This window comes from Carassius gibelio, chromosome A10 (assembly GCF_023724105.1).
Source record: "Carassius gibelio isolate Cgi1373 ecotype wild population from Czech Republic chromosome A10, carGib1.2-hapl.c, whole genome shotgun sequence".
Taxonomy (NCBI): domain Eukaryota; kingdom Metazoa; phylum Chordata; class Actinopteri; order Cypriniformes; family Cyprinidae; genus Carassius; species Carassius gibelio.
In genome coordinates, this window is record NC_068380.1 from 6,724,841 (window position 1) to 6,750,746 (window position 25,906).

The window sequence follows — 25,906 nt, forward strand, 5'->3', positions numbered from 1 at the left end:
TCAAGGTGTTGGATTATTGATACAGACCCGGAAAGAAGCTCTGTCAAGTTCTCAGGAGGAAATAATTGTTCCTTTTCACTTGCTGAAATCCTGGTTACAACCTAGAAAAATTCTGGGGCAAAGTTAACTCATTTCTGTTAAATAGCTAACAGGCATTTTCAAGGTGAAGTGACTGAAAATTAGCTGTTCAGATTTACTTTTTTTTTTTTTTTTTATACATATAACTCTTTGTATTTAATGAGGGTGATTATTTCCCAGCAAGTTATTTAAATGTTCTCAGCCATATAAGTTTGGACTGACAAGAAAGTGAATAGTTTATAACAAGTTTAGTTTTTGATTGGATTATAACCTCTTTATTGTCATTGACATATTTAGCATCTAGTTGCTTCTAGTTCTACCCCTTTGGCAAAACATTATTTAACAAATGATCCAGTAACACAGGTAATTTAATAAATAAAGTACATAAATTAGCATAACTTCTGCAAAAGAAAAAAAAAAGATCCTCATGGACTCAATAACCAGGAACATCAGTAACACATTGTAATGATGAAACTTGAGATATTGCACATACAGTATGAACTTAAAATGTAATTATGTGATTCTAAGGCAATGCTACTGTATAGGTAATAGTGATCTATCATAAAAATAAACTGATTTCGAATTATTTCATTATTATTCATTTTGTTTTGCTTTTTGTCGTTGGTTTTTCCCACTCTTTTTTTTAACAATCAAATGTAATATTACAAAATCTTTTTCATTAAAAAAAAACAAAAAAAAAAACTTGACTTTCCAAATGAGGAAAATATATAGAGACTGATTAAAGATTAAGAAGAGTAAAATATGTCAAATTTACTATTTTGTTTGTAGTTTAATACTTTGGGAAAATAAAATGTCATGACATAATGGTACATTAGTTGTTTTTTTTAAACCTTTGTGAGAATCAAGATTTTAAATCACTGCCCCATTATAGTCTGTGAAAAGCATCCATTAGCCAATCAGCACACAGAGCTCAAAGCACACACCATCTGGTGTTCATTCAGGTGAAATGCATTGTGTTATTTCTGAGTATATTCATCACACATTCAACATCAACGAAACCAACCAATAATCTATTTCAGTGCAAACACACACTTTAACCTTCTAAACCCTTTTATTAAACCATTATTTTGAGAATGATCACCATGTAACAAAATATGTAACAAGAGCAGAGAGATTTGTACAGTATGACCATTCACAAGTTTGTTTCTTATTTTAAGAAAAAACAGGACTGACCTCGCATCAATAATGCAGGCATGATGATATATCTGGCACAAGGACCAAATCCTACATGCATTCTGTAGATTAAAGTGCAAGTCCTAATATTTCTGGATCAGAATAGAGGAGGCGCCACCTCCTCCATTGCAGATTCCGGCCAGGCCGTACTGTCCCGATTTCAGATTGTGCACCATGTGTCCAACGATTCTCGCCCCTGACATTCTAGAAATCGCAAAACCAGCACATTAATTATTGAGCGAATCTAATTACAATATGTCAATATAGTGAACAGTGATGCATGAGAAAGATGCTGCATATCTTTACCCAATTGGATGTCCAAGAGAAACAGCTCCTCCGTTGATATTGACTTTGTCGGGGTCGATTTCTAACATCTTGATGTTGGCCAGCACCACGACACTGAAGGCCTCGTTGATCTCCCACATGGCAATGTCTTCTTTCTTCACACCGGCTGCTTTTAGGACCTGTGCGAAACCGATGTTACTACACTGAAGGACTTCAAAAACTTCACTTTAACTTAGAAATCAACAGATAAACATCAGCTAACCTTGGGGACGGCAAAGGCTGGAGCGATAGGGAAATCGATGGGGGCGACAGCAGCATCAGCGAAAGCTGTGAATTAGGATACAATGGTGATCTAGATGTGAAACTATAATTCTCTGACAAAACAAGCCATAAATGAGTAACTAACTAGCATGACAGTACCACAATTGTTCAGTCCAAATAGTGTAGTTTTCCCAGTAACAAGACTTTTTTTTCTTCTCAAGGGGTGGAGCTATGGCAAAACTCAAATGCTGCTTCTGTCTCTTTTTTCTTGACAAGAATTACATTTATTTAGACATAGAACATTTTTAAGACCACATATTAGGTAAAGCATACTTTTTTTTATTTAGTTTACAGCATGTATGCATTATGTATAGATTATTTATTTTATATTTTTAGGCTGATAATTTTAGCATAAGTCCGGGACTGCAGATGTAAAATAGCCTTTTGGATAATTCTGGAAAATTACGTATTACTGATGTGCATTGTCCCTGTGAAATAAACCTGAATAATATAAATAGGATGAGTTTCAACCTGCGTCATGTTCAAAAGAAGTCTCATTAGAAGTTGTTATTTTTTTAATAGTCTAATAAATCTAAACATTGATAGTTCTCTATTATACTGTAATGTTGAATGGTTATAGTCAGTGGTTAAATATTTGGAGGGAAAAAAGTTAATAGAGACATCAGTAGTATTTGCATCAGTGATACATTCTGGCCTTCAGTCATAAAAAAGATACCATTAAACAAATATTACAAAATATACTGTCCTTATGTTGTTTTTACATTAATTTGAATATTGAATGTGAAATTATTGCACTATAAAAGTATATTTAACAACTTTAACATTAGGTGGGATTAATCGAAAATTTAATAAATGACCAAATGCGATTATCTATCTATTTTTTTTTTTTTTTTTCATTTATTGATCACACTGGTTAATATAAAAGAAAATCGTAGATTCGCTTCTGTGTTGTAATATGATAGATAATACATTTCAGTTCATTTCAGAATTTAATGTATTGTAAACCTCTCAGAATATTGTTTACTGTCTTTATGCTTGTAAATGTGTTCTTCGTTGCAAAAACAATACTAAAAGAAAAACTATGATAATAATTTGATGTGTTAGTAACATTTCGTTTTTAGCATGTAGCTAACTACCTTATCAAAAGGGTAGTTTGACAAGTTTAACTAGTTTATTTAAATAATTAACATTAAATTATTAAAGTATCTTTGAATGAAGATACTTCTATCTTGGTGTACTGTAGTTCAGCAAGAAAATTCAAGTGGATCTATCCTAGAGCATGTACCACAGTATCATTCAAATGAACAAAATACACCATAAAATGTCATTTAATTTTAAACAGGTGAAAAGTGGCTCACCAACGATCTTTGCAAGCGGCGTGATGTTGAGTCTCTTTGCCGCATCTGCAGTCATGAGCACGAGAGCCGCCGCGCCATCGTTTAGCGTGCTAGCGTTGGCTGCCGTCACTGTGCCTGCAAAAACAAACGTTTTTCAATACCCCCTCATATATAGAAAAGAAGCACTTTAACATAATTTTCAAAAAAGCAATTATTACAGAAATAATCTAGTTTTCTAGTTTTTGTCAACTTAAGTGAACACTAAATATGTTTTCAGACACTTAATTGCATGTTTTAAGCAATTACATGAAAATGTATTATAGTTTAAATCTATAATAAACGCAATTATCTCAAAATCAGAGTGTTTTTTTTATCCCACTTAAGTAGGCGTTAAGTGCATCTTTAAATGTAATTTCATAATTACTTCTATTGTCTACTGAATGTACTGACAAGCATTTAAGGTAAACTAAAATATACTTGTATGTAATTTTTACATTTGCTCTGATGAAGCTGCAATGAAAAAAAAACTTTAAATGTAATATTGAATAACATTCTACAGTTAATTCATAATCAAGTCCTCTGATCTGCTTTAATGTTAGTCAGCACATCAAAATAGGTGGACAAAATATTATTAAAACTGATTTTTTTAGTCAATTTTTAATTTAAGATGAATACGATGTGACTTTTTAAAATATTTATATTATTTTAAGGTAGAGTTTTTTTTTTTTTTTTTTTTTTTTTTTAAATATGCTTTTAAAATGTGAAGAACACTATGTTCAGTACTCTTCCACTAGGGTTAATGATAATCTTGTACCGTTCTCTTTCTGGAACACAGCCCTCAGTTTGGGGACTTTGCTGAAATCAACCTTCTTATATTCTTCATCTTCCTTCACAACGATGTCTGGTTTTCCTATACGGTGAGAGAGCACATTTTATTGCAATTATGTATCATATTTATATATTATGCAAGCAAATATTTTAATTCTTGGGGAATGATGAAACTTAAACCAACCTTTCTGAGGAATGCTCACAGGAACCACTTCCTTGGCCAGGATGCCGGACTCCCATGCTGCTTTGCTGCGGCTGTACGAGTTGATGGCAAACGCGTCCTGCTCCTCCCTGGAGATACCGCTGTTCTTAGCTGTATTTTCAGCACAGCTGCCCTAAAAATGGGGATATGTGGAGGTGTTTTACACAGTCATGGTCTCTACAGTGTTATACGCACTGCTGTCAAAATGTTTCCACACAACTTCATTCACTTCCTTTATTTACTTAGTAATTATTAACAGGCTTCACTATTATGCAAATACAATGCAATCTGTTTTACCATGTGGAATTTGTTGTAGACGTCCGTCAACCCATCCTTAACAATCAGATCCTCCATCTTCACACCACCATAAGGAGGCGCTTCTCTAGCCATAACATAAGGAACCTGAGACATGCTTTCCATTCCACCAGCAACCATCACATCCTGAAAGAGATCATGTAGATTTACTATCTCTGCTGTATTAGCATGCTTAAAGCTGTTACTTTCACACAAAACACTTTCTGAATATCTGGCAACGTGTCTTTTACATTACCTGATGCCCACACATGAGACTCTGAGCGGCCATCATGATGGACTTCATCCCGGAAGCACACACTTTATTGATGGTAGTTGCCGGAGTGGATATAGGGAGACCTACACGAGGAAGATCACAAACATCACTGAATTTTTTAATTCCTAAATAAAAGGTGCATTTTTTTATGTTTGTTTGTGTGTATGATATAGGACTCACCTGCACCCAGAAGAGCCTGTCTGGTTGGTGCTTGTCCTTCTCCTGCCTGCAACACATTGCCCATATAAACTTCCTTCACCTCCTCAAGAGGAATTCCTGTGGATGACACATAAACCTTTAATCATGCAGAAAGCTAGAACGAATAAGACTTAAAAATGCAGAAATATTAACATGCATATCAATGCATTAGAATATCAAACTGCGTTGGACTAGTCGTAGAAACAAATAGCACACCTTTCTGATTACCATTATAATTTCTCTAGATTATTTGATAAACAGAGGCTCCAAAGAACAGCGTTTATACGAAATCAATTTTTTTGAAACATTATAAATGTTTTACTTTCACTTTGGCTCAATTTAATGCATTATTGCTAATTAAAATTATTATTTATTTTCAAAATGTAATTATACTGACTCAAAACTTAAAGGTGAATTAGTGTACATTTGAAAATATTACTGAATAAAAAATATAAATTATAATTAGCTATATTCTTAAACTACATAATCTGCATAATAAAATAGGAAATAAAATATGAATTCCTCCTAAAACCATCAGAATTGTACCTGCTTTCTCGACGGCTCCTTTAATAGCAATGGAACCCAGTTTAGTTGCAGGGACTGTGGAAAGGCTTCCTTTGAAAGAGCCAATAGGAGTCCTGACTGCACTGACGATGACAACTTCCTGTGCAGACAGAAATGAGAGGAAGATAACACTCATCAATGCAGAGCATATTCAATGAAGGAACCAGCTCTGGCTCCGTAAACTGATAAAATCGCATAATATTTTACTCACATTTAGAGATGGTCGTGTGCTGTAGGTCCTGCTCAGATATTTATGTGCCTGCAACGGCAGATTCAAAAACTATTTTGCTGGCAAAATAAATGACTGTTATTTATATGATCACCTCATATTTTGCGTGTCTACAATTTAAGAGGTGAGGTGCAATGTTTAAAACAGTACTGTGTAACTTCGGTTCTGAAATAATGAAACAGAACTGCAGTCAAACTGCTGTATGCGCCGCATTGTCTCGCAGCATAGTCAATATCGGCTATCGATTTATGTATTTCAGACTCACCATTTGTCTGCACAGGTGTGTGCGTGTACTGTAAAGTGCGCAGGACGTCATAATCGCGATGGAAAACTGCATACAGAGAACAGCAAATTTCACCTTCAACCCTCTGAATGAGAGCGTACAGCGTAGTACTTGCAAAAAGCAGCCAATCACAGTAGAGGTGTGTCTGCGTCACATGGCGACGCCCCGCGCATTATGGGTAATGTAGTTTATGTCCAGGCGCTCATATATAGCGCGACCACACCAAAACAACGTCTACCTGATTACTAGACTAAGTTGTCTTCGCTTCTGATTGATTTTGCGCCTAAAACTGTCACCAAAAAACACATGGTTTAGCTATAAACACAGATGGTTATGTCTAAAATGAAAGTAAACATTTCAGAGAGAAACAGATTCGTGTAGCTCTTAAAGTGACAGTAAAAATGCTGCAGCTTCTCATTAAAGGAATAGTTCACCCCCAAATTAAATTTCTGCCTTTAATTGCTCACTCACATGTTGTCCCAAACCTGTATTAATATTTTTCCCTTGTTGAAAATAAAATAAGATAATTTGAAGAATTTGGGTAACCAAACAGTTTATTTTCTTAACAAAGATAAAATAATAATACCGATTTTTATCTTTACCAGCTTTGGCCTGCCATTCTTTTTTATTTAATATTTTGTTGAGGTGTTATGTTTCTGCACTCTTCCATTTTTAGCAAATAAAGACTACTTGTGTTTGTTTTCAGACATAACAGACATTGTATTCGTGGGCTACAAATCTTTGGCCTGTGCAACAAAACCTTTAACCAGCACCATTGCTATGGGCAAAAAAAGTTAACCTGCAGCCCTGATATATATATATATATCTGTGTGTGTTTGTGTGTGTGTGTGTGTGTGTATATGTTATTCTCTTTACAAAAATAAACGCTTTCACATTTTCTTTTTCTTATTATATTAAAAGATGAGTTACAACTGAATTGCAAGTTTTTGCAAAAAAACAACAACAACAACAACAATTATTTATAATAAGATTTATTTAAAAAAACAATAACAAAACAAACAACAAAGAACAATATAGGTACACTATTATGAATACTGAAACTTAACTAATTTAATTTCTTTTTCATTTAAATATTTAGTAGCAGTCCAGCCATCCATAGTTCAACAGCACCCGATTCACTCGTTTTGAGGTGAAATCATACTCCGTTTGCCTTGAACCTTCTGAAAAATACAGATAACCTAAAAAGAATACATACATTAATAAATAATTCAAGGAAACAGCATTAAATGAATAAGGAACGATTTAATAGTTTTGTTTATTTAATAGCATTTAAGCTCACCATAATTTTCAAAAGCAGCATCCACCCGTGACCCGATGCCAGGGAAATGATGTCGAATAGTTTTAGGAAAGCCGCTGTCCATTTGAGCTTTTCTTTCATTGAAGCTACACCATTGTTAAAATTATGTTAGTTTTGATGTTATTTTGAAAAATCAACACAATGTTAAGAGGAGACAATGTGACATATAAATGTTCATTTAAACTATTCAGTCATTTAGGTTTTTCTTACCTCCAGTATTTTGTTCCAACAAAAAACAAAGTGCGGCCAGTTGATTTTACATATACAGCTGCATCAATCTTTTTCACATATGTGGGAATCCCGAAAGTGGATATGGGTTTGGGATATCCAGGCAAAGTAGTGGTGCCCTTTACTGCCCAGTACTGCTGACCTGTATGTGGAAGACCACACAACTACATTTACTGAAGCTTTGTTATACACCACTCAAAATCTCTTTAGGAATTATGACTTTACCTTTGAAGAGGAAGCTAATGTCTCTGTCACTGAACTCATAAGCAGCATCAACAGAGTCAATGGATGGCCAGGTAGTTTTTACTTCTTTCATTGAAAGTCCACTGTAGTAGCCCTTCTTCCAGTAATAACTGATGCAAATGAAGAATTAAATATGCATAATAAAATTAAATATTTTAAAATCAAACACACATAGTGTTTTTATTATTATTATTATGATTATTATTATTATTTATTTATGTGTGTGTGTGTGTGTGTGTGTTATTAAATATAAAAAAGAAAATAAATTCTTACCCATTTTTAAAGAAGAACAGTTCTCCACGAATGCTGGTTGCTGCATCAAATACTAAGTCACGTTTGCACCGTTCTGGTGGAGGCGGTCCAGGATTAGGTTCTGGTTTTGGTTTTGGTTTATTTGTTGATGGTCTAACTCCTAAAACATAACACAAGAAACATAACAAATTATATTTATTGATTTTTGTATAATTGATAATGCTCACTAGTGACCATGCAATATGATCTACTGTTTTTTATATATTGATATTGCACTTTGCGTTCTCTATCACAAAAAACATTCACCATACAGAGCCTGGACCCCAAGTCGGTCATCACGGGGAAGTGTATAGCCATTTGTGTTGACATATCGGTAAGTTGGGTACATGAGAGCCGAAGGGTCTTTGGAGTGGTCTAGTCCCAGTGCATGTCCGAATTCATGAGCAGCCACCAAAAGCAGGTTTATATCTAAAGCAGATTTATGATTTTTAAAAATAATAAATAATAAAAAGTTAACATGCACATTAGTATGTGATTCTGTGTGATTTGTGCATTTACCTCGTGAATGCAGGGTCCACCTCTCATCATCATCAAAGTGTGTGTCTCCTCCCTGCTCTGGACCGGGTGAGTTGGCATGGGCCAGAACCCCATTAGGCCCATCAAATGGGTAAAAATCTCCATGATCTAACAGGAAACATACATGAAATAATTACATAAAAAAAAAACTAAAACAGTAATATTGTGATATATTAATACAATTATTATCAATGCTGAATTATTAATAAAGCTTAATATGGAAACTTTGATTTTTTTCCCCCAGGTTTTTCAGGAAAAGAAATGAACAGCATTTATTTAAAATAGAAATCTTGCATAATATTATAAATATTTTGCACCATTTTAGTCCTATTTTTGTATACAAATCGTATCTACCCCAAACTTTGAAATGGAAAATTAAGCAGCACAGCTGTTTTCAGCATTGACATAATAATAAGAGCACCAAATCAGCAAATTAGAATAAGGACCATGTGACACTGAAAACTGGAGTAATGATGCTGAAAATTCAGGTTTCCTGCCACAATAAGTTACATTTTAAAATATATCACAATAGAAAACAGTTTAGGTAAATACAGCATTAGTGAACATTTGAGATTTATTTAAAAAACAATGCAAAAAGTTTTAACTATTCCAAACTTGTAATGGTCCTGTACATATACCCACATCCTGCTTTGAAGAGGATCATGATGTCGGCCGTGCCGCTGTAGATCTGTTTGAAGTCAAGTGGAATAACATCACTGTAGAGCTGGAAAGCTTTAGCGATGGTGTCGTCCACCTCTTTCTTGCTCAGCTGTGATGTATATTCAGTTATTCTAAGAGAAAAACAGCAGTTTGTAGTCTGAAATTCAATACTAAACAGTTGCATTGAAAAAAAAAAAAAACAACTAATTTTCTCAGTCTGAGAAGGTCTGTTCTGATTGGTTGATTTATATGAACAAAATTAAGGAGCTACATCTACCTGTATGTTACAACGCTCTGCTTCCACCTGGGACTCCCCTGGAAGTGTCCGTATTTGGCCACATCAGTGACTCCACACCGCGGCAGCTTCATCGTCTCAAGAGTGTTCGAGTCCAGCTTACCCGTGACCTCCAGTCCAAAAAACTCCTGCATGACCTTCAGTTCATTCTCGAGATCTGGGAGGAACATCATTCTGCCAAGGAATGTGGTTGCATTCGGGTCCCTGTAGAACTGTGACAGATAAGCCTGGGAAGAAAGAGGAAGGAACATTTTTACACTGATTTTACAATGAAATAGAGCAGATAAATATCATAGTTTCATGTCACAAAGTTAGATCTGTAGATTTTTTTGTGTCATAAAAAAATGCATAAATTGAATAAGTTAGTAAATAGATAATAGGTACCGACCTCTGCTATTTGATGGTCTTCCGTTGATGCTGTCGTGGGAGCACCGTCGCAAAGAGCTAAAAACCCAAAAAGCATCAGGCTGAGAGCTGTCAAGTGCTCCATACTTCAGTCTTCTTCCTCTGCAGGGAAAGAAAATTGATCTCCACTGTGTCTGTTTCTGACTTTTATAAGTGGTCTTAAAGGGGCTTGTCCAGTGTTTTATCATTTCCGATCAGTGGCTGTATTAGCGGGGGTGGAAGTGGGAAACTCAGGGTTGCAGGGTTTTTTGGTTGCTGTCTGAACATGTCAGACAGATGTTTGTATTGTCGATGACTTCAGCTCTGACGCAGCTGCTAAATAGGCCACATTCAGAAATATTTGAGGTTTTGTATCCCCGGCCTTTGCTTTTGTTTTGTTTTCTTTCTGGGGACTTTCTAACGAGGGGATACGTTTTTTCCCCCCAAAAATAAAAAAAAATTATTAATAATAATTCTAAGTTTAGGTCTGAGATATATATATATATATATATATATATATATAGAATGAATTGCACTGCATTTCTACATTGTCTAAATTTCTATATTAAAATGTCACAAAATGCATAATGAAGAAATGGCATCAACTCATAGAAATTATATAAAACATTCACCAAGCAGAACATGATGAGCTTGATAGTTTTGTTTTGTACTAAGAATTTGAAAATGTACCACAAGAAAATATTGCCAAAGTGATAAACCCTAAAAGACTAAATAGTTCCTAAAGTGGGCCTGCTGAGTGTTTATCTTAAGCATACATACCAATGGGGGTTTGTGAGAAAATGACTTGAAGGGGTTTTCGGGAAGTCAAACTGATACAACTGTTTTGAATTGAATTAAGGACTATCCCAAGAAGGAATTCACTCTGGTAATTTATATATACATTTTTTAAATATTGTGGAATGACATTTTAGTTAGTTTAGGTAATATTGTAAGGTTTTATCATTAATCTATAAATGATAAATGTTAAAATAGTCAATAAAAAAGCTTCATAGATATTCACATAGATATTCATATTCATATATATATATCTATATCTATATATATATATATATATATATATATATATATATATATATATATATATATATGTATATATGTAGCTTTACACAGTCACTGGAATTCCCTTCAGGGCACATCAAGTGCATACACGTTTCCCAAACCCTGACATGAATGAAAGATAAAAATACAAAAGCACAACCCCAGAGGCTGTTTAACAGAGGCACTCCCTTGTTCATGTCCTAAAATGTAACCACAGAAATGATGTCCATATATGTCTGAGTGAACCATTTAACAGAAAGACCATGACTGTTTTTAATGTCCAGTACATACACATGGTGATGACAAAACAGTTTTCTCAGAAATTCCAAATACTGTATCAACCACAAGTGTCAACAGGCTTTGACAAAAAGTCTGCCCTTTTATAAAGCTTTAGAGGTCTACTTATTATTTAGAATTTAGATGGTTTGATATTTTACAAAGCTGTTTACTGATAATGGATTTGCAGTAGATACTATACAGTATATAGGTCTGCCCTGTAAATCAGGTCAGAGTCTTTTAAAAGGTTAAAGTCAAAAGTATTTCTACACCAAAATCAGTCTTGCTTACAAAATGAAGACACTCACGTGCTGTTTAGTTGAATTAGACATTTTAGTTTATTTGGAAAAAATAACATTTAATTGATTCTGTAAAAACCCCAACCCCAACCCCAGAGTTTTCAGACTAAATGTTTGCAACGTTTTCAAAAATCTCAGTTTTCGACGAAAACCTCGGAGTAGTGTAAACGATAGGCGTAACGGTAGCAAACATTATGCGTTTTAAAACGAAAAGGCACTGGTGTAAACATGGCCTTAAAGGTGCAGCACGGAGGGACGAATATCCAAAGTTTTTCAGACTACTACAGCTTGCACTCACGCTGCCTGTTGGTTCAACAACATTATCAATACGTTTCTCAGTTATGAGGAGAATAAGAAACTGGCTCTGGTCTACCACACAGAAAACAATTTGACTGATTTTTTTTTACTCTTTGTACAGCAATTATTGTTCATTCTAAATGTATTTTAATTTAGAATATGTGTTACATAAATACATAAAATACAGAACATATAAAAAAGTGCTCGTGGCTCGTCTGCCAGTGGGTGCCCTCCCCCCACGCATACAAGTGAAGCTCCGCCTATGTATCCAAACTCATACACATTTCTCCCACTGTAGAGATATATGTAACCTGGAAGACAAAAAATCATTCAACTACACTAAGTATAATCATTGCACATAAACGCTTGTGGGAAAAGATTAGAAACACCTACCATTGGACATGTGGGCTGCTGTAACCTCTCCAGTCAACCCTGGAAATCCACTTTCCACTCGTTGGGGATACCCTCTGTCCATTTTCTTTGCCTTTTCATCATAGCTACCAAAAAAAAAAGGGGGGAATTCCAACAGCTTTTCGGTGACAACTGTCAGGGCTTTTGTTTATGATGCATCACTAGACCCACCTGTAGTAAACCTTGTCAACAAAGAGCAGTGTTTTTCCTGAGTTTTTGTCATGGACGGCAGCACTAACTTCTCTCACAGATGCTGGCAGACCAAAGCTGATGAGAGTCTTGGGATATCCGCGCTCAAGATTGATGCCATTAAATGCCCAGACTTGTCTACCTGTAAACAAAGACAGACTACAATAAGAGTTTTTCTGAGCATGGATCTAGAGATTGTAAGGGTGATTGTGGCTCCAGAATCCCCAGATTGTTTGAGAAGGTACCTTTGAATAGGAAAAGTTTATCTTGCACTGGATCCTCATAAGCAGCATCTATATTATCTGGAGCACTGGCCCAGAAACTTTTGATCTGATGTTGCGTCACAGTTTTGTTCGGAGATCTACGCCAGAAAAAGCTGAAGAGAGAGACATGAAGATATTATAGGTCTATTTATATAAAAATACACATAATTTTTATTTAATGTGTATATTACCCATCCTTGAAGAACATTGTTTCATCTGTTAGAGTTGTATCTGCATCTAAGATCACATTAGGGTCACAAGCCTTAGGAGTTGCTTGTACTTCTTGATGAGTTTGGGTGGGGGTCATGTCTCTGTTTGGGCCTGAAGGAAATACCACATTTTAACGACTAAATATTTCCACTTAAAGATTGTTGATGTGCTCTTGAAGACCTTATGTTTACCATAGAGCGACTGAATCCCTCTGATGTCATCACTGGGCAGAGAAAAACGATCCGGATCAGTAAAGCTGTATGTGGGAAACATCAGAGCGCCGGGAACGTCAGAATGAGAAAGACCCAAAGAGTGACCAAACTCATGAGCGGCCACCAAGAACAGGACATGACCTGTGGAGAAATTAAGCAGAATAGTTTATGTGCGATTAATAAAATAAACACATTTTGGAGGAAAATGTTAAATGGTGCTAAAGTTACAATCTGCAGGAATGACTTCAATGCACTTCTAAATTTAATAACTTTTGTAAACTAGTAAAACTCACCTTTAGATGAGCGGAATGTGAAAAACTCATCATCGTCGAAATGTGCATCTCCACCAATTCCAGGAGAAGGAGCAAAAGCATGAGCCAATGTGCCTAGTGGTCCATCAAACGGGGAAACATCGCCATGATCTGTAGGTAAGTGTTTGGTTTTATATTTAGTGTTCAATTGAGATGTGTGACGAGTGGGGTGGGGCGGGGCCGAGAGACGTGGGAACAGAGCGAGACCGGTGGAGTGATTGGAGATGAGCGACACCTGCTCGACCCACCGGTCTCGAGTCCCACGGAGGAGATGGAGGGATATAAAACTGGAGCAACGACAATGACGGACGAGACAGGACCAGGCCTGGGTTTTAGTTTTGTTTGGTTTTTATCTGTTTTGTCTTTATTTTCTCATTAAAATGTAATTTGATTGTCCGCCGGTTCCTGCCTCCTTCTTCCCGATGATTATGAAGGTTTAATTTGTTACAAGATGCCTTTCACGTGATTGCGCAGACACGCACACCGCATGCTATTGGTTCTGTAAGCAGACTCACTGAAACTTTTTCCGAACAGTTTTTCAGAAAAATGTACTTACTTTCACTGAATTCAATTTCATTATTGTTTTCTCTTAGATATACATGTGCCATTTCATGAACATCATAACATAAATGGCCTTAAGACAACAGAATAGACTTTAGCTATTTGGATTTCACCCAAATATTCAAAGGACTAACTGCAATAATTATTTTATTGAACAATTCTACTTTATTGTAATGTTATATAATTGTACATGGGGACTAATTAGTCTGCACTTATCAACAGTTACATTTAATTAAACTGAAAAGAATTCAACAAAATATAAATACAGATATATAGATAACTTACATCTTTTAGCAAAGGAGATCATGATGTCAGCTATGCCTTTGTTAATACGAATGAATCTCAGAGGAGTGACATGGGCCCAGACCTGCAGCGCTTTCTTTATGGATTGATCCACTTCTGCAGTTGACATGTCAGGGGTGTAGTTCACGATTCTGTAAAAGCACCAGGGCAGGACTTAGTGGGCCAGGGGCCCCTTGACTACAAATGCCCTCAAGAGCGCCATTATGGAGTAGCACAAAATACACACAAATTTAAATATGCTTTAAGGTTTATATATAAGTACATTTAATGTGCAACATGGATAGCCTAGTCAAAGTTTAAATGTATTTTTTTATATATATATATATATATTTTAAATAGTAATTATAATGCAATAAACAGAATGTTTACTCTGAGAGATTAAAACCCTGAAATGCCAATGAGCAAAAAAAAAAAACCAGAGATGTCTAGATCTCATGTCAGATTCTTAATTTGAATCAATAAAATCAAATCAGAATAAGAAGACATGTTGGATATTAACAATAAAAAAATTAAATAATCAGCTACTTTTGTAAAATAATATGAAACTACAACCACTAGGCCAAGTAGGTGGCAACAAGTGACTGTGGGTTGAATCCTTAAATCAACCATTAAATCAATTTAACTTTACATTTTGCACACTTTACTGCTCCGTGTAACACCGAAGCACACCGAAGTTCTGCTGTTTGTGCAATTTTTTTTTTTTGTAAGAAACAAAATGGAATTTTATGTCTGAAAGTTAGTCAGTAACTTATTGTTTATTGTTCATTTGCGACTGTGTAGATATTCTGTTTGTGCGATAAGCCAAGTCCTATATCATAGAAATATTAAATAAAAACAAAAACTCATTAAATGGCACATTAAAAAAATAAATCATTTTGATGACATTTCTGCCCCACCATATGTGATGGCAGTGAGATGGTGGGAGAGAGCGCTCAAAAACTTCAGATTGCATAATTTAGCGGACCCTTTAATGTAATATAGAATCATCCCCTTTAAAGAAATCAGGTGAGAGCATATGAGAATGTATTATTATCTTTATAAATGTGCACCTCGAAGGTCACAGTTGGAAGCTGTTAGCCCTGGCCGGTCCATTTAGCGCTTTGTCTGCACAGTGGAAATGAGACTAATAATTTTTGACTGGCATGGCTGAACAAATCAAACAATGTGAACTGGTAATGGCAGCACAGTCGAGCCCAATGATCATTCCGGCCTTGAGAAGCACCATAGTCTCCTAAAACTCTTTTTTGTGTGGGACCAAGAGAACTGTTATTACACACACCTGTAGGTGAGCCTGTTGGTCTGCCATTTGGGTTTGCCTCCAAATGTGGAGTACGCAGCAACATCTGGAACTCCACAGCGGGGCTTCTTCATCACCTCCAGTGTTTCTTTGTCCAGCTTCCCAGTGACCTTAAGTCCAAAAAACTTCTGCATCCCTTTCATCTTCTCAATCAGTGGACTGGCCTCTCTTTGGAAGGCTGTTGTTTCATTCGTTATATCTGTTAGATTGTAGAAGCTCTGCAGGTAATGCTAAAGGTGGAATCATAAGAGCAATTATGAGCAACAACAAACACAACATACAAACATGAATTATATATATATATATATATATATATATATATATATATCATACCTCTGCGGTGGCTTCATCTTTGTCAGCGGACTTTAAAATCGGTGCAGTGTAAATAACAAGCACCAGGCTTGCAAGAAAACAAAGCTGGCTATGAATCCTCATTTTGAGAGTTGCTTCTTATGCTCCTGTGCTTTGTTTCTAAATTGGCAAAAGTCTGATGGAGGCTTATATACTCCTAAAACTGAGGGTTTTAGCAACAGGTTAAGTCATCAGCTGTAAGTTTCTGAGTAAACCATTAAACTGGCTGACCGATTAACGCCTTCCTTTAACACAAACCTCTTCCTTCTTTCCCAGATATTAATTTGATTTATGTTCCACACACCTTTATTTAACAGCAATATTTCTTAATATTTATATCTATACACACAAACAAGAGCAAAAATGTAAACCTCTTTGCTTAAATGTAAAGGAATAAACTAGCAAATGTGGTTTTCAGAACTTTCCTGTTAAAAATACAGTGAGTGTCATGTGATCTTATTTTGGCGGCTGTGTGTTTTACACTACCTAAATTTGTGTGATAGTTCATGCAGGGACTTTTGGGTATGGTCATTCATATATTTAAGTCACAAAATTTTATTTTATTAAGTATATACTTTGGGCTTTACAAATAACCAGTTAAGTTTTTGGATATTTTTATGGGTAAGACTGAACCACAAACCTCAAGTGCAGGAGTGAAGCTTGACATGTTATTTTTTAGTCTGAAATAATGCAACCATTGTTCCCTTATCAGAATGGAACAGCAAGAAATCAATAGACATACATGGACATGTCAGACATAGTCAAGTTCCTGATTCATCGTCATCTCTGGTTGTGATTCACTGGGGTGGCATCAGTCACCAAACAACAACCGGGACGTCCACTCTGTACATGTGTGTGCGTGCAGTTACAGTAGGAGCTAATGGAGGATTGAAATTCTGATGCACATTCAAACTAACCTCCTCTTATATCCTCAAGAGGAAGTGGTGTCTATATTCACTTAGAAAATGACAAAAGTTTTAGAATTTGTTTAATTTATGCAATTTCAAAACATATCAAAGGGAGCCCCAGTTTATAAAATGAAGCTCTGCATGTATATGAATATATGCATAAGACACTTTAAAAATAATGCCAAAAGCACCATGAAGCTATTATGAAAGTGGTTAATATGGCTAATGCACTATATTTTAATATATGGGACAGTGTAGTGTAATGTAGTTGTCAGGGTTATGTTAGGTTTGTATTCTAGTTTTCATTGTGTTTTCCATGTCCATATGTCCACAAATTAAACAAACAACTCAATATTTCTGACTCAAAAAGTATAGATAATCTTACGAAAAAAATACTAAGTAGTAATGGGCAACCCAAATTTTGTTTCCCTTTTTGTTTATTTTTTAAGAGACTAACGTTACATGAATTTAAGTGTTATCTGTAAGAAGCAGTGATGAGGCATTTACAGAGCGTTCTGGTAAAAGGCCAGAACACTAGATTCTAATCTGTGTGTATCTCATCATTTCCTACAGGTATGTAAAATGTGTTATGTAGATTAATATCTATCAATATTGAGATTTAAAGATATACATGAATGTTCAGAGATGATGTTTGTACTGTTAAAGTGATTTGTCTCATTTTTAAAAGAGTAGTTTATTTGTGGTTCAGTTTATGTGATTTCTAGTTGAGTAAACAGTTTAAAATTCATGATCCTGTTAAAAATGAGAAGTGTTAGAAATATGAAACCATCTACATTCCCCGCGTAATCCCAGGTTGAGCTCGACAATGTGCTATATTGAGTTTACTCTATCAATTTTACTTCTGTGGAAAAGTTTTCTGTCAGATTTATACTCTCAGGGTTAAAAACATCATACCTGTTTCAATTAAGATTTTAATCAACAGATTTTTCCATTAAATATATGTGCTGTTGCATTGTAGTGAAACTGATTTCTCTTTGTATAGATACTATACGTAAAATAGAGAAAGTGAAACATTAAAGACAAACTGAAATATTGAGTGAACACATATGCTGGTGGTAAGGCACAAGACAGGTGTTTAGTTGTATCCAGATGTTTACTGATTCATAAAAAAGTACAACCAAAGAGAAATGTTCAAATGCGTTACATTTGCCAACCTTAATGGACATACATTTAAATTATGTGAACTGAATTGTCCAGAAAGCGTGACCTGTAAAGAAATATTGTTAATGGTTATTATTTCAAATGTGTTATACTTGCCAGAAGAGAAAAAAAGGGATAAAAAGGAAAAAGACATTTAAAGAAAGCGCCAGAACACTTCAGAATCTAATCTGTGTGTTTATTATTTCCTACTAGCTCTCATCCTTCCATGTTTACGGATAAAGGGACTGAATCCCTCTGATGTCATCATTGGACAGAGAGAAACGATCTGGATCAATATAACTGTATGTGGGAAACATCAGAGCGCCAGGAACGTCAGAATGAGAAAGACCCAAAGAGTGACCAAACTCATGGGCGGCCACCAAGAACAAGACAAGTCCTGTGGAGAAATTAAGCAGAATAGTTTAGGTACAAATTTAAAAATATCAATTGCCAATTTAGATTTTTTTTTTTAACTTGAAATCAAAATGGTTTCAAAGTTGAAAATGTAGAAAAATATTCTAGCAAAAAAAAAAAAAAAAAAAAAATCACCTTTTGATGAGCGCAAGGTGAAAAACTCATCTTCATCAAAATGTGCATCTCCACCGATTCCAGGAGAAGGAGCAAAAGCATGAGCCAATATGCCTTGTGGTCCGTCAAATGACTGAACATCGCCATGATCTGTAGGTAAGAGTTTAGTTGAATTCTCTTCTTACATTAATATATTGGTGAAACGTTGAGAATCTGCATTTTTAAAAAACTTGTTGTGCATTGATCTGAGTTTAACTTTTTTGAATCTAATCTGAACTTTCTTTTAATATTTATATCACCAAAGTACCAAGTTTAAATTTAGTTCAGAATTCAACAAAATGCAAACCACATGGTTGTTAAAATATGAATATAGATAAATTGATATATGTATCTTACCCCCTGTAGCAAAGGAGATCATGATGTCAGCTATGCCTTTGTTAATACGAGTGAATCTCAGAGGAGTGACATCGGCCCAGACCTGCAGCGCTTTCCTTATGGATTGATCCACATCTGTTTTTGACATGTCAGGGGTGTAGTTCACGATTCTGTGGAACAAGACCGTTATCTTTATCTGCTCCTTTTACTCTTTCTTTTTCAAGTCATGCAAAGAAAACTGCTATCAGACACACACCTGTAGGTGAGCCTGTTGGTGTTCCATTTGGGATTGCCTCCAAATGTGGAGTACGCAGCTACATCTGGAACTCCACAGCGGGGCTTCTTCATCACCTCCAGTGTTTCTTTGTCCAGCTTCCCAGTGACCTTAAGCCTGAAAAACTTCTGCATCTCTTTCAGCTTATCAGACAGTGGATTGATCTCTTCTTCTGGGTGAAAATCGGAAGTGCTCATTAAATCTTTCAGATTGTAGAAGTTTCTCAGGTAATCCTAAAAGGCAAACAGACATGCAATTATTGGAGAAATTATGGTCAGTTGCACAGCATCCAAAAGACTATAATATGATGGGAAAAAACATACCCTTGCAATGGCTACTTCTTTTTCAGTGGGCCTTAAAATTGGTGCGGTGTGAATAACCAGCACCAGGCTTGCAAGAAAACACAGCTGTCTCTGAATCCCCATGTTGAGAGTTGTTTCTTCTGCTTGTGAGCTTCGCTTCTGACTGCTGAAGGTCTGATGATGACTTATATACACTTAAAACTGTGAGGTGTTGAGCAACAGGTGAAATTAAACCATTAAACTGACAGGCAAGACAATTATAACAGGATTTTCAGCTTGACACAGCTTCCTCGCCCAGATATTAATATTATTTATTTTTGTCATACCTTTATTTAATGACAATATTAATAATTAATATGAATAAAAGCATGTTTATGTATTATAGGCAAAAACAAAATGGCAAAATGATAATCATTTCTGGTTCAATTTATAATTCAATCTTGCAGATAAAACGCAGCGATGACATCACTAACATTACAGTATGGTCTTATTTAACTTAAAACAACAAAATGTAAACTGCAATATAAAACATCCCAGCGCCCATAACTAATAACAAAATCAGGAAGAAAATAACATAAAATTTAAATAAATGTGATGGTTTGTGCAGACAGTTCTAGGGATGCCCTTTTGTACATTTTACTCAAACATTGTTTTAACAATATTTTACCTTAAATGAACATATTTTCTTGTTGAATATAATACACTGCAGCAGCTAAAATTAGGTTACCTTTAAGTCCAAATGCATGTTGTCTAATAAAATATTATATTAATTACTCTAAATAGTAATGTAATTGTACTACAAGCTGTACTACAGAAAATATATTTATTTTATGAAATGCTGAAGAAATCATCAGCGCTTAAAACACTTCCTCTCAAAATGGTATAACTGGTTTATTCAGTTATAAAATGGTAAATGTTGCATTTTTAAGGTTATGAATTCCATAGAGTTTGGTTGTTATTTACTTCATTTTAGAAAACAAAATAAATCAAGGGAAAGCCCCAGAGTATGAGGTGTGCTTAGGGCGTTATGAAATATTTGTAGGTAATGCCAACTGTTGTCAATCTTTATTTACTCTGAATGAGTAATAACTTATAATGAATACTCCATGACTGAGACTTTCAAGCCTCAAAATGTATAAGCACTTTAAATCAATCATGAAAGTGATGCATATGACTTGTGGACTATATTTCAGTGTTTCTAAACCCATATGATAGTTTTATGTGAGGAACAGACAGAAATGTATGTCAGTCATTAAGTAACAAGTAAAACTTCTACTGTGTGCAGAAATGCAGAAACATGCCTCCAGAAGTTACTTGGACAGGTTTTCAGTGTTTCACTTTTACACTTTACGCACATAAAAAAAAATAATGAGGGTTAATGGTGGGAGCATGTGAAGACATCAACAATGCAGCAAATTACGGATGATGGAATTAGAGAATGCGGGTTAGGCAGAGATTCACATGAGTCAGGAGGACAGCAAAGAGCAGATTCTGGATTTGGGTGAAATAGGTAAACAAAACATGTTAATTAATGTTTTATTTTAATTAATGAAACGACTGACATCGCCCTTGGAAAACAGTTGCTGTTTTCTTTGTTTTTGATGTTGTTTCCCATACACATGAGTTTCCTTTTTAGGCATGAAGGAAATGTTTAAATAAACTTCTATTAAAATTATACATAAACATAAAATTATATGTATTTATTTGGTCCTCACATTCTTTCTCGTAACTCGTCCCTGTCAGTCACACAGCTGACTGAAAGGCTCATTATGCAGCTCACTGTGCAGGCCTTTGTCTTCTCAGGTGTACTGTAAATCACAATGATATTCATGATAGTTGATGCCTACTCGCATATGACTTTTACAAACAAAAAGTGTCTTCGAAAATTTGAACAAATATATTGTTTTCTGTGAGTGAATAAACAGGATGATTTTCACATAATTTAGAAAGAAAAATTCTAGGCTATAGATCCAGTTCTCAAAAGTTTGAGAAGTCTCTGTTTGTTTTCATGGAGTCCTTACTTTCCGTCACCTAGTTTCCTCATGTTCCTAGTTTCTAGTTCCTATTCCTGTTCCTTTCCCTGTTTGTTTATTTGTTTGTTTTTTGTTTTGGACGGATTTTTGGTTTTGACCCTCTCTTGTCTCCTGTTTTTCCCTGGGTTCCCGATCGTAACAAAAGGACTCCATCTTGTCGAGATCCAGCGCTGTGGGACTTCATTCCTGTTCCTCAGCCAGTATGGTGGAGCGGAGGGTGAAATTCATCAAATTAACCACCCTCCGCCAAGAGGGGAATGAGGTGGGTGGTATGGCACAAGTGTTCTGGACCCTGGCGGATGTTATGGGATATAATGATGTGGCCCTGAAAGACATTTTCTGGATGACTCGGTGCCAAGAAAGGAAATGGATCAGTTGGACGCTTTGATTTCTGGGAATTCGTTTTTACTTACCCCAGCCACACCTGTCTCTCCCGGAGGGATGGCCGACTCTAGACCGGGGTCTACAGACAGGAGGAGCGCCAGCCCAGCACCACGGTGCAAGATGGCTGCCAGCCCAGTGTCATGGCGCAAGATGGCCGCCAGCCCAGCGCCACAGCACATGATGGCCGCAAGCCCAGTGCCACAGCACAAGGTGGCCGCCAGCCCAGCGCCACAGCACAGGTTGGCCGCCGGCCCAGCGCCACTGCACAAGATGGCCACCGGTCCAGAGTCATGGCACAAGATGACCGCCTGTCCAGCACCTCTGCACAAAATGACAGGCACAGTTGACCCTCCAGAGTCGAGTCAGGTTCCCCCTGATCCTCCAGAGTCAGGTCAGGTTCCGGTTGACCCTCCAGAGTCAGGTCAGGTCACCGTTGACACTCCAGAGTCAGGTCACCAATGATCTTCCTGAATCCAGTCTAAACACCATGGATCTACCAGAGTCTCTCCACGTCTCTGCGGAACTACCAGAGCCTCTCCACGTATCTGCCGAACTACCAGAGGCTCTCCGCATCTCTGCTGAACAATCAGAGCCTCTTCATGTCTCGGCTGAACTTCCAGAGCCTCGTCATGTCTCAGCCGAACTCTCTGAGTGCTCGACTGATCCTGTCCCTGGTCCTCTGCCAGTCCACCTCCCTTCTGGTATCCTTGTTGTTGTTTTGGTTTTTGGCTCTTCCTGTCTCTGTTACCCTCTATTACCTGGCCCTCCGTCCCTTCCCCTGGTCCTCCGCCAGTCCACCTCCCTCCTGGTCTCCTTGTTGTTGTTTTTGTTTTTTGGCACTTCCTGTCTCTGTTTCCCTATATTACTTGGCCCTCCGTCCCTCCCTCTGGTCCTCCACCGTTCCACCTCCCTCCTGGTCTCAGAGTTTTAGTTTTTTGCACTTCTTGTCTCTGTTTCCCTATATTACCTGGCCCTCCGTCCCTCCCACTGGTCCTCCGTCGCTTCACCTCCCTCCTGGTCTCTGTGTTCCTTGGTCTGTTCTTGTGTTCGGGTGGAGCATCTGGTAGCTGCTCCGTAGTGGAGAGGGTAATGTCACGGTGTCTGGTCTCTGTTTCACTGGGTCACCACTAGTGGTCTCACTTCCCCATTGGCATCTCACCGAAGCACTATAATACCCACAAAGCCTTGTCCCTTCATCACAGTAATTGCACTCCTGTTAATTGCACTCAGGTGTCTTCACTTGATAGTCATTACCCTGCCTATATTAACCGGTCTGTTCTGTTTGTTTTCATATAGTCCTTACATTCCGTCACCCAGTTTCCTCGCGTTCCTAGTTTCTAGTTCCTATTCCTATTCCTGTTCCTTTCCCTGTTTATTTGTTTGTTTTGTATGGATTTTGGTTTTGACCCTCTGCTTGTTGGATTCTGTATTTGGATTACCCATTAAACTCACACTGCATTTGGATCTCTTGTCTCCTGTGTTTCCCTGGGTTCCCGATCGTAACACACAATCACGTACATACATGCTGCTCACATATTATTATAGCCCAGTTTGTGCTGATTACAGTGAAATTAGACTTTAGCCGTTTAGATGTTTATAAGCAACTGAAGAAAGCACAAATGTCAGGGCATGACAAAACTTCTCCAGGCCCCAAAAATTCCCTTAGAGGGCTCAGAGGGTTAAAGGGGACATAGACTAAAACAGAGCATTTTGGCTCATACCCTAAATGTGGCAATTTCAACAAGCTATAAAAATTATCTGTGGGTATTTTGAGACCAACAAAGGCTGGAAGGCAAGGTGCTTACCTGTGGAGGTAAGGCAAGGTGCTTACCTGTGGAGGTAGGGTGCAGAGGCATCGCGGGGAAGTCCCTCTACGGGGCCTATACTGCACTCTGCATCGCAGGAAAGAGAAGGAGAAGGGCTATCCGCAATGGCACAGAGGCTGCAGAGAAGGCTTAGAGGTGGCTCTGGATTAAAAGAGCGGATCCGTGGATAAATGCTGCTAGGGCACAAGCTGAGGCCTGATCAACCTCAGCTGGGTCGCCTGAAGAAAGGTGTCTGATGTTTCAAAAGACCCGAAATACCCAATGAGATCAGGAACATCACAGACGATGTGCCCTGGCGTTGCATCAGAAAATGTATCATTACAACTGTCAAGCTGAAGAATCAGTGACTACCAGGAACAGGCTGATTGACAACCAAGAAGAGGTTGGTGACATCTGGAGAGACAGATGGCAGCTCGGCAAGACGGAAACCGGGGCGATGTGGGCTAGCACCCCTAAACTGCAGCCTCTGTGAAGAGGAACCCAAAACTAAGCTACAGAAAAACTAAATGAACAGCACCCCCAGGGGAGCCCGAGAGGGGGGGAGAAAGAGAACCCCAGCAGTCTAAGGTTATCGACCTTAGACCAGATCTAAGGTCATCGACCAATAGCAAAGGAAAAACTATTATGAGCATGGTATGTCTGTGCAGAAAGATTAGTAAAAATGCGAGAGGTCTGAAAATCCATCAGTCATGGATGAAATGTCTGGAGCAACAGCGAGCGCCACAATGCACAGGCCAGCCTGGTGAGTCAGAGGAGGAGCAGGGCCCAGAAGCACCCCATTGAGCCCAGACCAAGTGGTACTAACTGTTCCCCTAGCCAAGCTGTCTGAGAAAAGGAGGATCCAGTGGACTCAAGCATGTAAAACAGCCGAGTGGCAGATGTTTTATGAGGATGTGGATAAGGTGCTTGAAGCAACGGCCAAATGCGGGGTGGAGAGGAGGATGCAAACGATGACGACCATCATAGTGAGCATGGTGGTTGAGAGGTTTGGTTTGGAGGAGGTGAAAGTAACGAAGCCGTACAGCAAAAAACAGAGGGCAGTCAAAATCCATAACATTAGAATGGAGCTGAAAACCTTAAAAAGGCATTAGAAGGAAGCTGGTATAGAGGAGCACAGGCCATTGGCAGAACTGCGCTACATCTTAAGGAAGAAGCTTATTACCTTGCGCAGAGCCCAGCAACATAGGAGGCGGCGAAGGGAGTGGGCTAGGAGGAGAGCAGCCTTCATTAGAAACCCATTTGAGTTCACCAAGCAGCTCCTCGAGCAGAAGAAAGGCCAACAATCAACCTACACCTTTGAGATACATTTAGCAACCCTACAGAGAAAAAGAGTTGGGGCAAAGTGATGCCTTGATTACACCACCAGAGCCTGTAGAGGCATTCAACCTGAGGGAGCCACTTCTGAAAGAAGTACAGGAAGTGGTAAGAAAGGCCAGATCTAGGTCTGCACCAGGACCAAGCGGAACATCATACAAGGTGTACAAGTACTGCCCCAAACTGCTACATCGGCTGTGGAGGATCCTAAGAATCATCAGGAGGAAAGGAAAAACCCTAAAACACTGGCGTTGTGCAGAGGGAGTGTGGATCCCAAAAGTAGACTCCAAGACCATCAGCCAGTTCAAAATCATCTAGCTTTTAAGTGTTGGAGGTGGGAATCATCAAAGGCTGCACCATTTCAGTGATCCTATTCACTCTGGATATGAACATATTCGTGAAATCTGCTGAACTGGAGTGCAGAGGGCCCAAATCCAAGACTGGAACGCGGCAACCACCAATCCATGCTTTTATAGAAGACCTCACAGTGACAATGGATTCAGGAGCTGGAGGGGTTGCTGAAGAAGGTCAATAAAACTGGGCTCCCTGGAAAATTCAAGGCATGGGTGTACCAACATGGTATTCTGCCAAGGATACTGTGGCCTCTGCTTCTGTACGAGTTTCCGATTTCCACCATCTCAGAACTAGAAAAGAGCCGCTACCTAAGGACATGGTTGGGATTCCAGAGGAGTTTAAGCAGCATTGCCCTTTATGGAAACCCTTGAAAGGGAACCCTTGAGCACATCTTGAGCTGCTGC

At 37.6% G+C, this 25,906-nt stretch overlaps 3 protein-coding genes across 3 annotated transcripts; all 3 read right to left on the reverse strand.

Moving 5' to 3' along the window:
• Positions 1 to 325: 325 nt before the first annotated feature.
• Positions 326 to 6,189, reverse strand: LOC128020971 (acetyl-CoA acetyltransferase, mitochondrial). Its single transcript, XM_052607815.1, has 12 exons — positions 6,031 to 6,189; positions 5,748 to 5,795; positions 5,519 to 5,636; positions 4,955 to 5,050; positions 4,757 to 4,857; positions 4,504 to 4,647; positions 4,189 to 4,339; positions 3,991 to 4,086; positions 3,198 to 3,311; positions 1,820 to 1,884; positions 1,579 to 1,736; positions 326 to 1,476 (listed from the first exon to the last, which is right to left on the reverse strand). Exons 1-12 carry the CDS (start codon positions 6,100 to 6,102, stop codon positions 1,356 to 1,358), a joined length of 1,284 nt encoding a protein of 427 aa, XP_052463775.1. The 5' UTR covers positions 6,103 to 6,189; the 3' UTR covers positions 326 to 1,355.
• An 835-nt stretch (positions 6,190 to 7,024) lies between these two features.
• On the reverse strand, positions 7,025 to 16,153 carry LOC128020633 (uncharacterized). The gene is made up of 19 exons (XM_052607245.1): positions 16,026 to 16,153; positions 15,675 to 15,922; positions 14,378 to 14,526; positions 13,514 to 13,642; positions 13,200 to 13,361; positions 12,990 to 13,119; positions 12,781 to 12,911; positions 12,518 to 12,677; positions 12,329 to 12,432; positions 12,086 to 12,246; positions 9,603 to 9,847; positions 9,308 to 9,456; positions 8,648 to 8,773; positions 8,396 to 8,557; positions 8,111 to 8,249; positions 7,820 to 7,947; positions 7,577 to 7,736; positions 7,349 to 7,452; positions 7,025 to 7,247 (listed from the first exon to the last, which is right to left on the reverse strand). Exons 1-19 carry the CDS (start codon positions 16,125 to 16,127, stop codon positions 7,144 to 7,146), a joined length of 2,793 nt encoding a protein of 930 aa, XP_052463205.1. The 5' UTR covers positions 16,128 to 16,153; the 3' UTR covers positions 7,025 to 7,143.
• Positions 16,154 to 18,164: 2,011 nt separating this feature from the next.
• Positions 18,165 to 19,740, reverse strand: LOC128020978 (collagenase 3-like). Its single transcript, XM_052607822.1, has 5 exons — positions 19,613 to 19,740; positions 19,272 to 19,522; positions 19,037 to 19,185; positions 18,662 to 18,790; positions 18,165 to 18,509 (listed from the first exon to the last, which is right to left on the reverse strand). The coding sequence occupies exons 1-5, from the start codon at positions 19,712 to 19,714 to the stop codon at positions 18,343 to 18,345; spliced, it is 798 nt and encodes a 265-aa protein (XP_052463782.1). The 5' UTR covers positions 19,715 to 19,740; the 3' UTR covers positions 18,165 to 18,342.
• Between the last annotated feature and the right edge of the window lie 6,166 nt (positions 19,741 to 25,906).

Coding starts and splice junctions, on each gene's coding strand:
- LOC128020971 (XM_052607815.1), bottom strand. CDS start 6,102: ATGCAGTTTTCCATCGCGATTATGACGTCCTGCGCACTTTACAGTACA. Junction 4,340..4,503: donor TCTACAACAAATTCCACATG/GTAAAACAGATT, acceptor CCCCATTTTTAG/GGCAGCTGTGCTGAAAATAC. Junction 4,087..4,188: donor TGTGAGCATTCCTCAGAAAG/GTTGGTTTAAGT, acceptor CTCACCGTATAG/GAAAACCAGACATCGTTGTG.
- LOC128020633 (XM_052607245.1), bottom strand. CDS start 16,127: ATGAGGATTCATAGCCAGCTTTGTTTTCTTGCAAGCCTGGTGCTTGTT. Junction 8,250..8,395: donor TGGGGTCCAGGCTCTGTATG/GTGAATGTTTTT, acceptor GTTATGTTTTAG/GAGTTAGACCATCAACAAAT. Junction 7,737..7,819: donor CATTAGCTTCCTCTTCAAAG/GTAAAGTCATAA, acceptor TTCCACATACAG/GTCAGCAGTACTGGGCAGTA.
- LOC128020978 (XM_052607822.1), bottom strand. CDS start 19,714: ATGGGGATTCAGAGACAGCTGTGTTTTCTTGCAAGCCTGGTGCTGGTT. Junction 19,186..19,271: donor ACCAACAGGCTCACCTACAG/GTGTGTGTCTGA, acceptor CTTGTTCCACAG/AATCGTGAACTACACCCCTG. Junction 18,791..19,036: donor GATCTCCTTTGCTACAGGGG/GTAAGATACATA, acceptor TCTTACCTACAG/ATCATGGCGATGTTCAGTCA.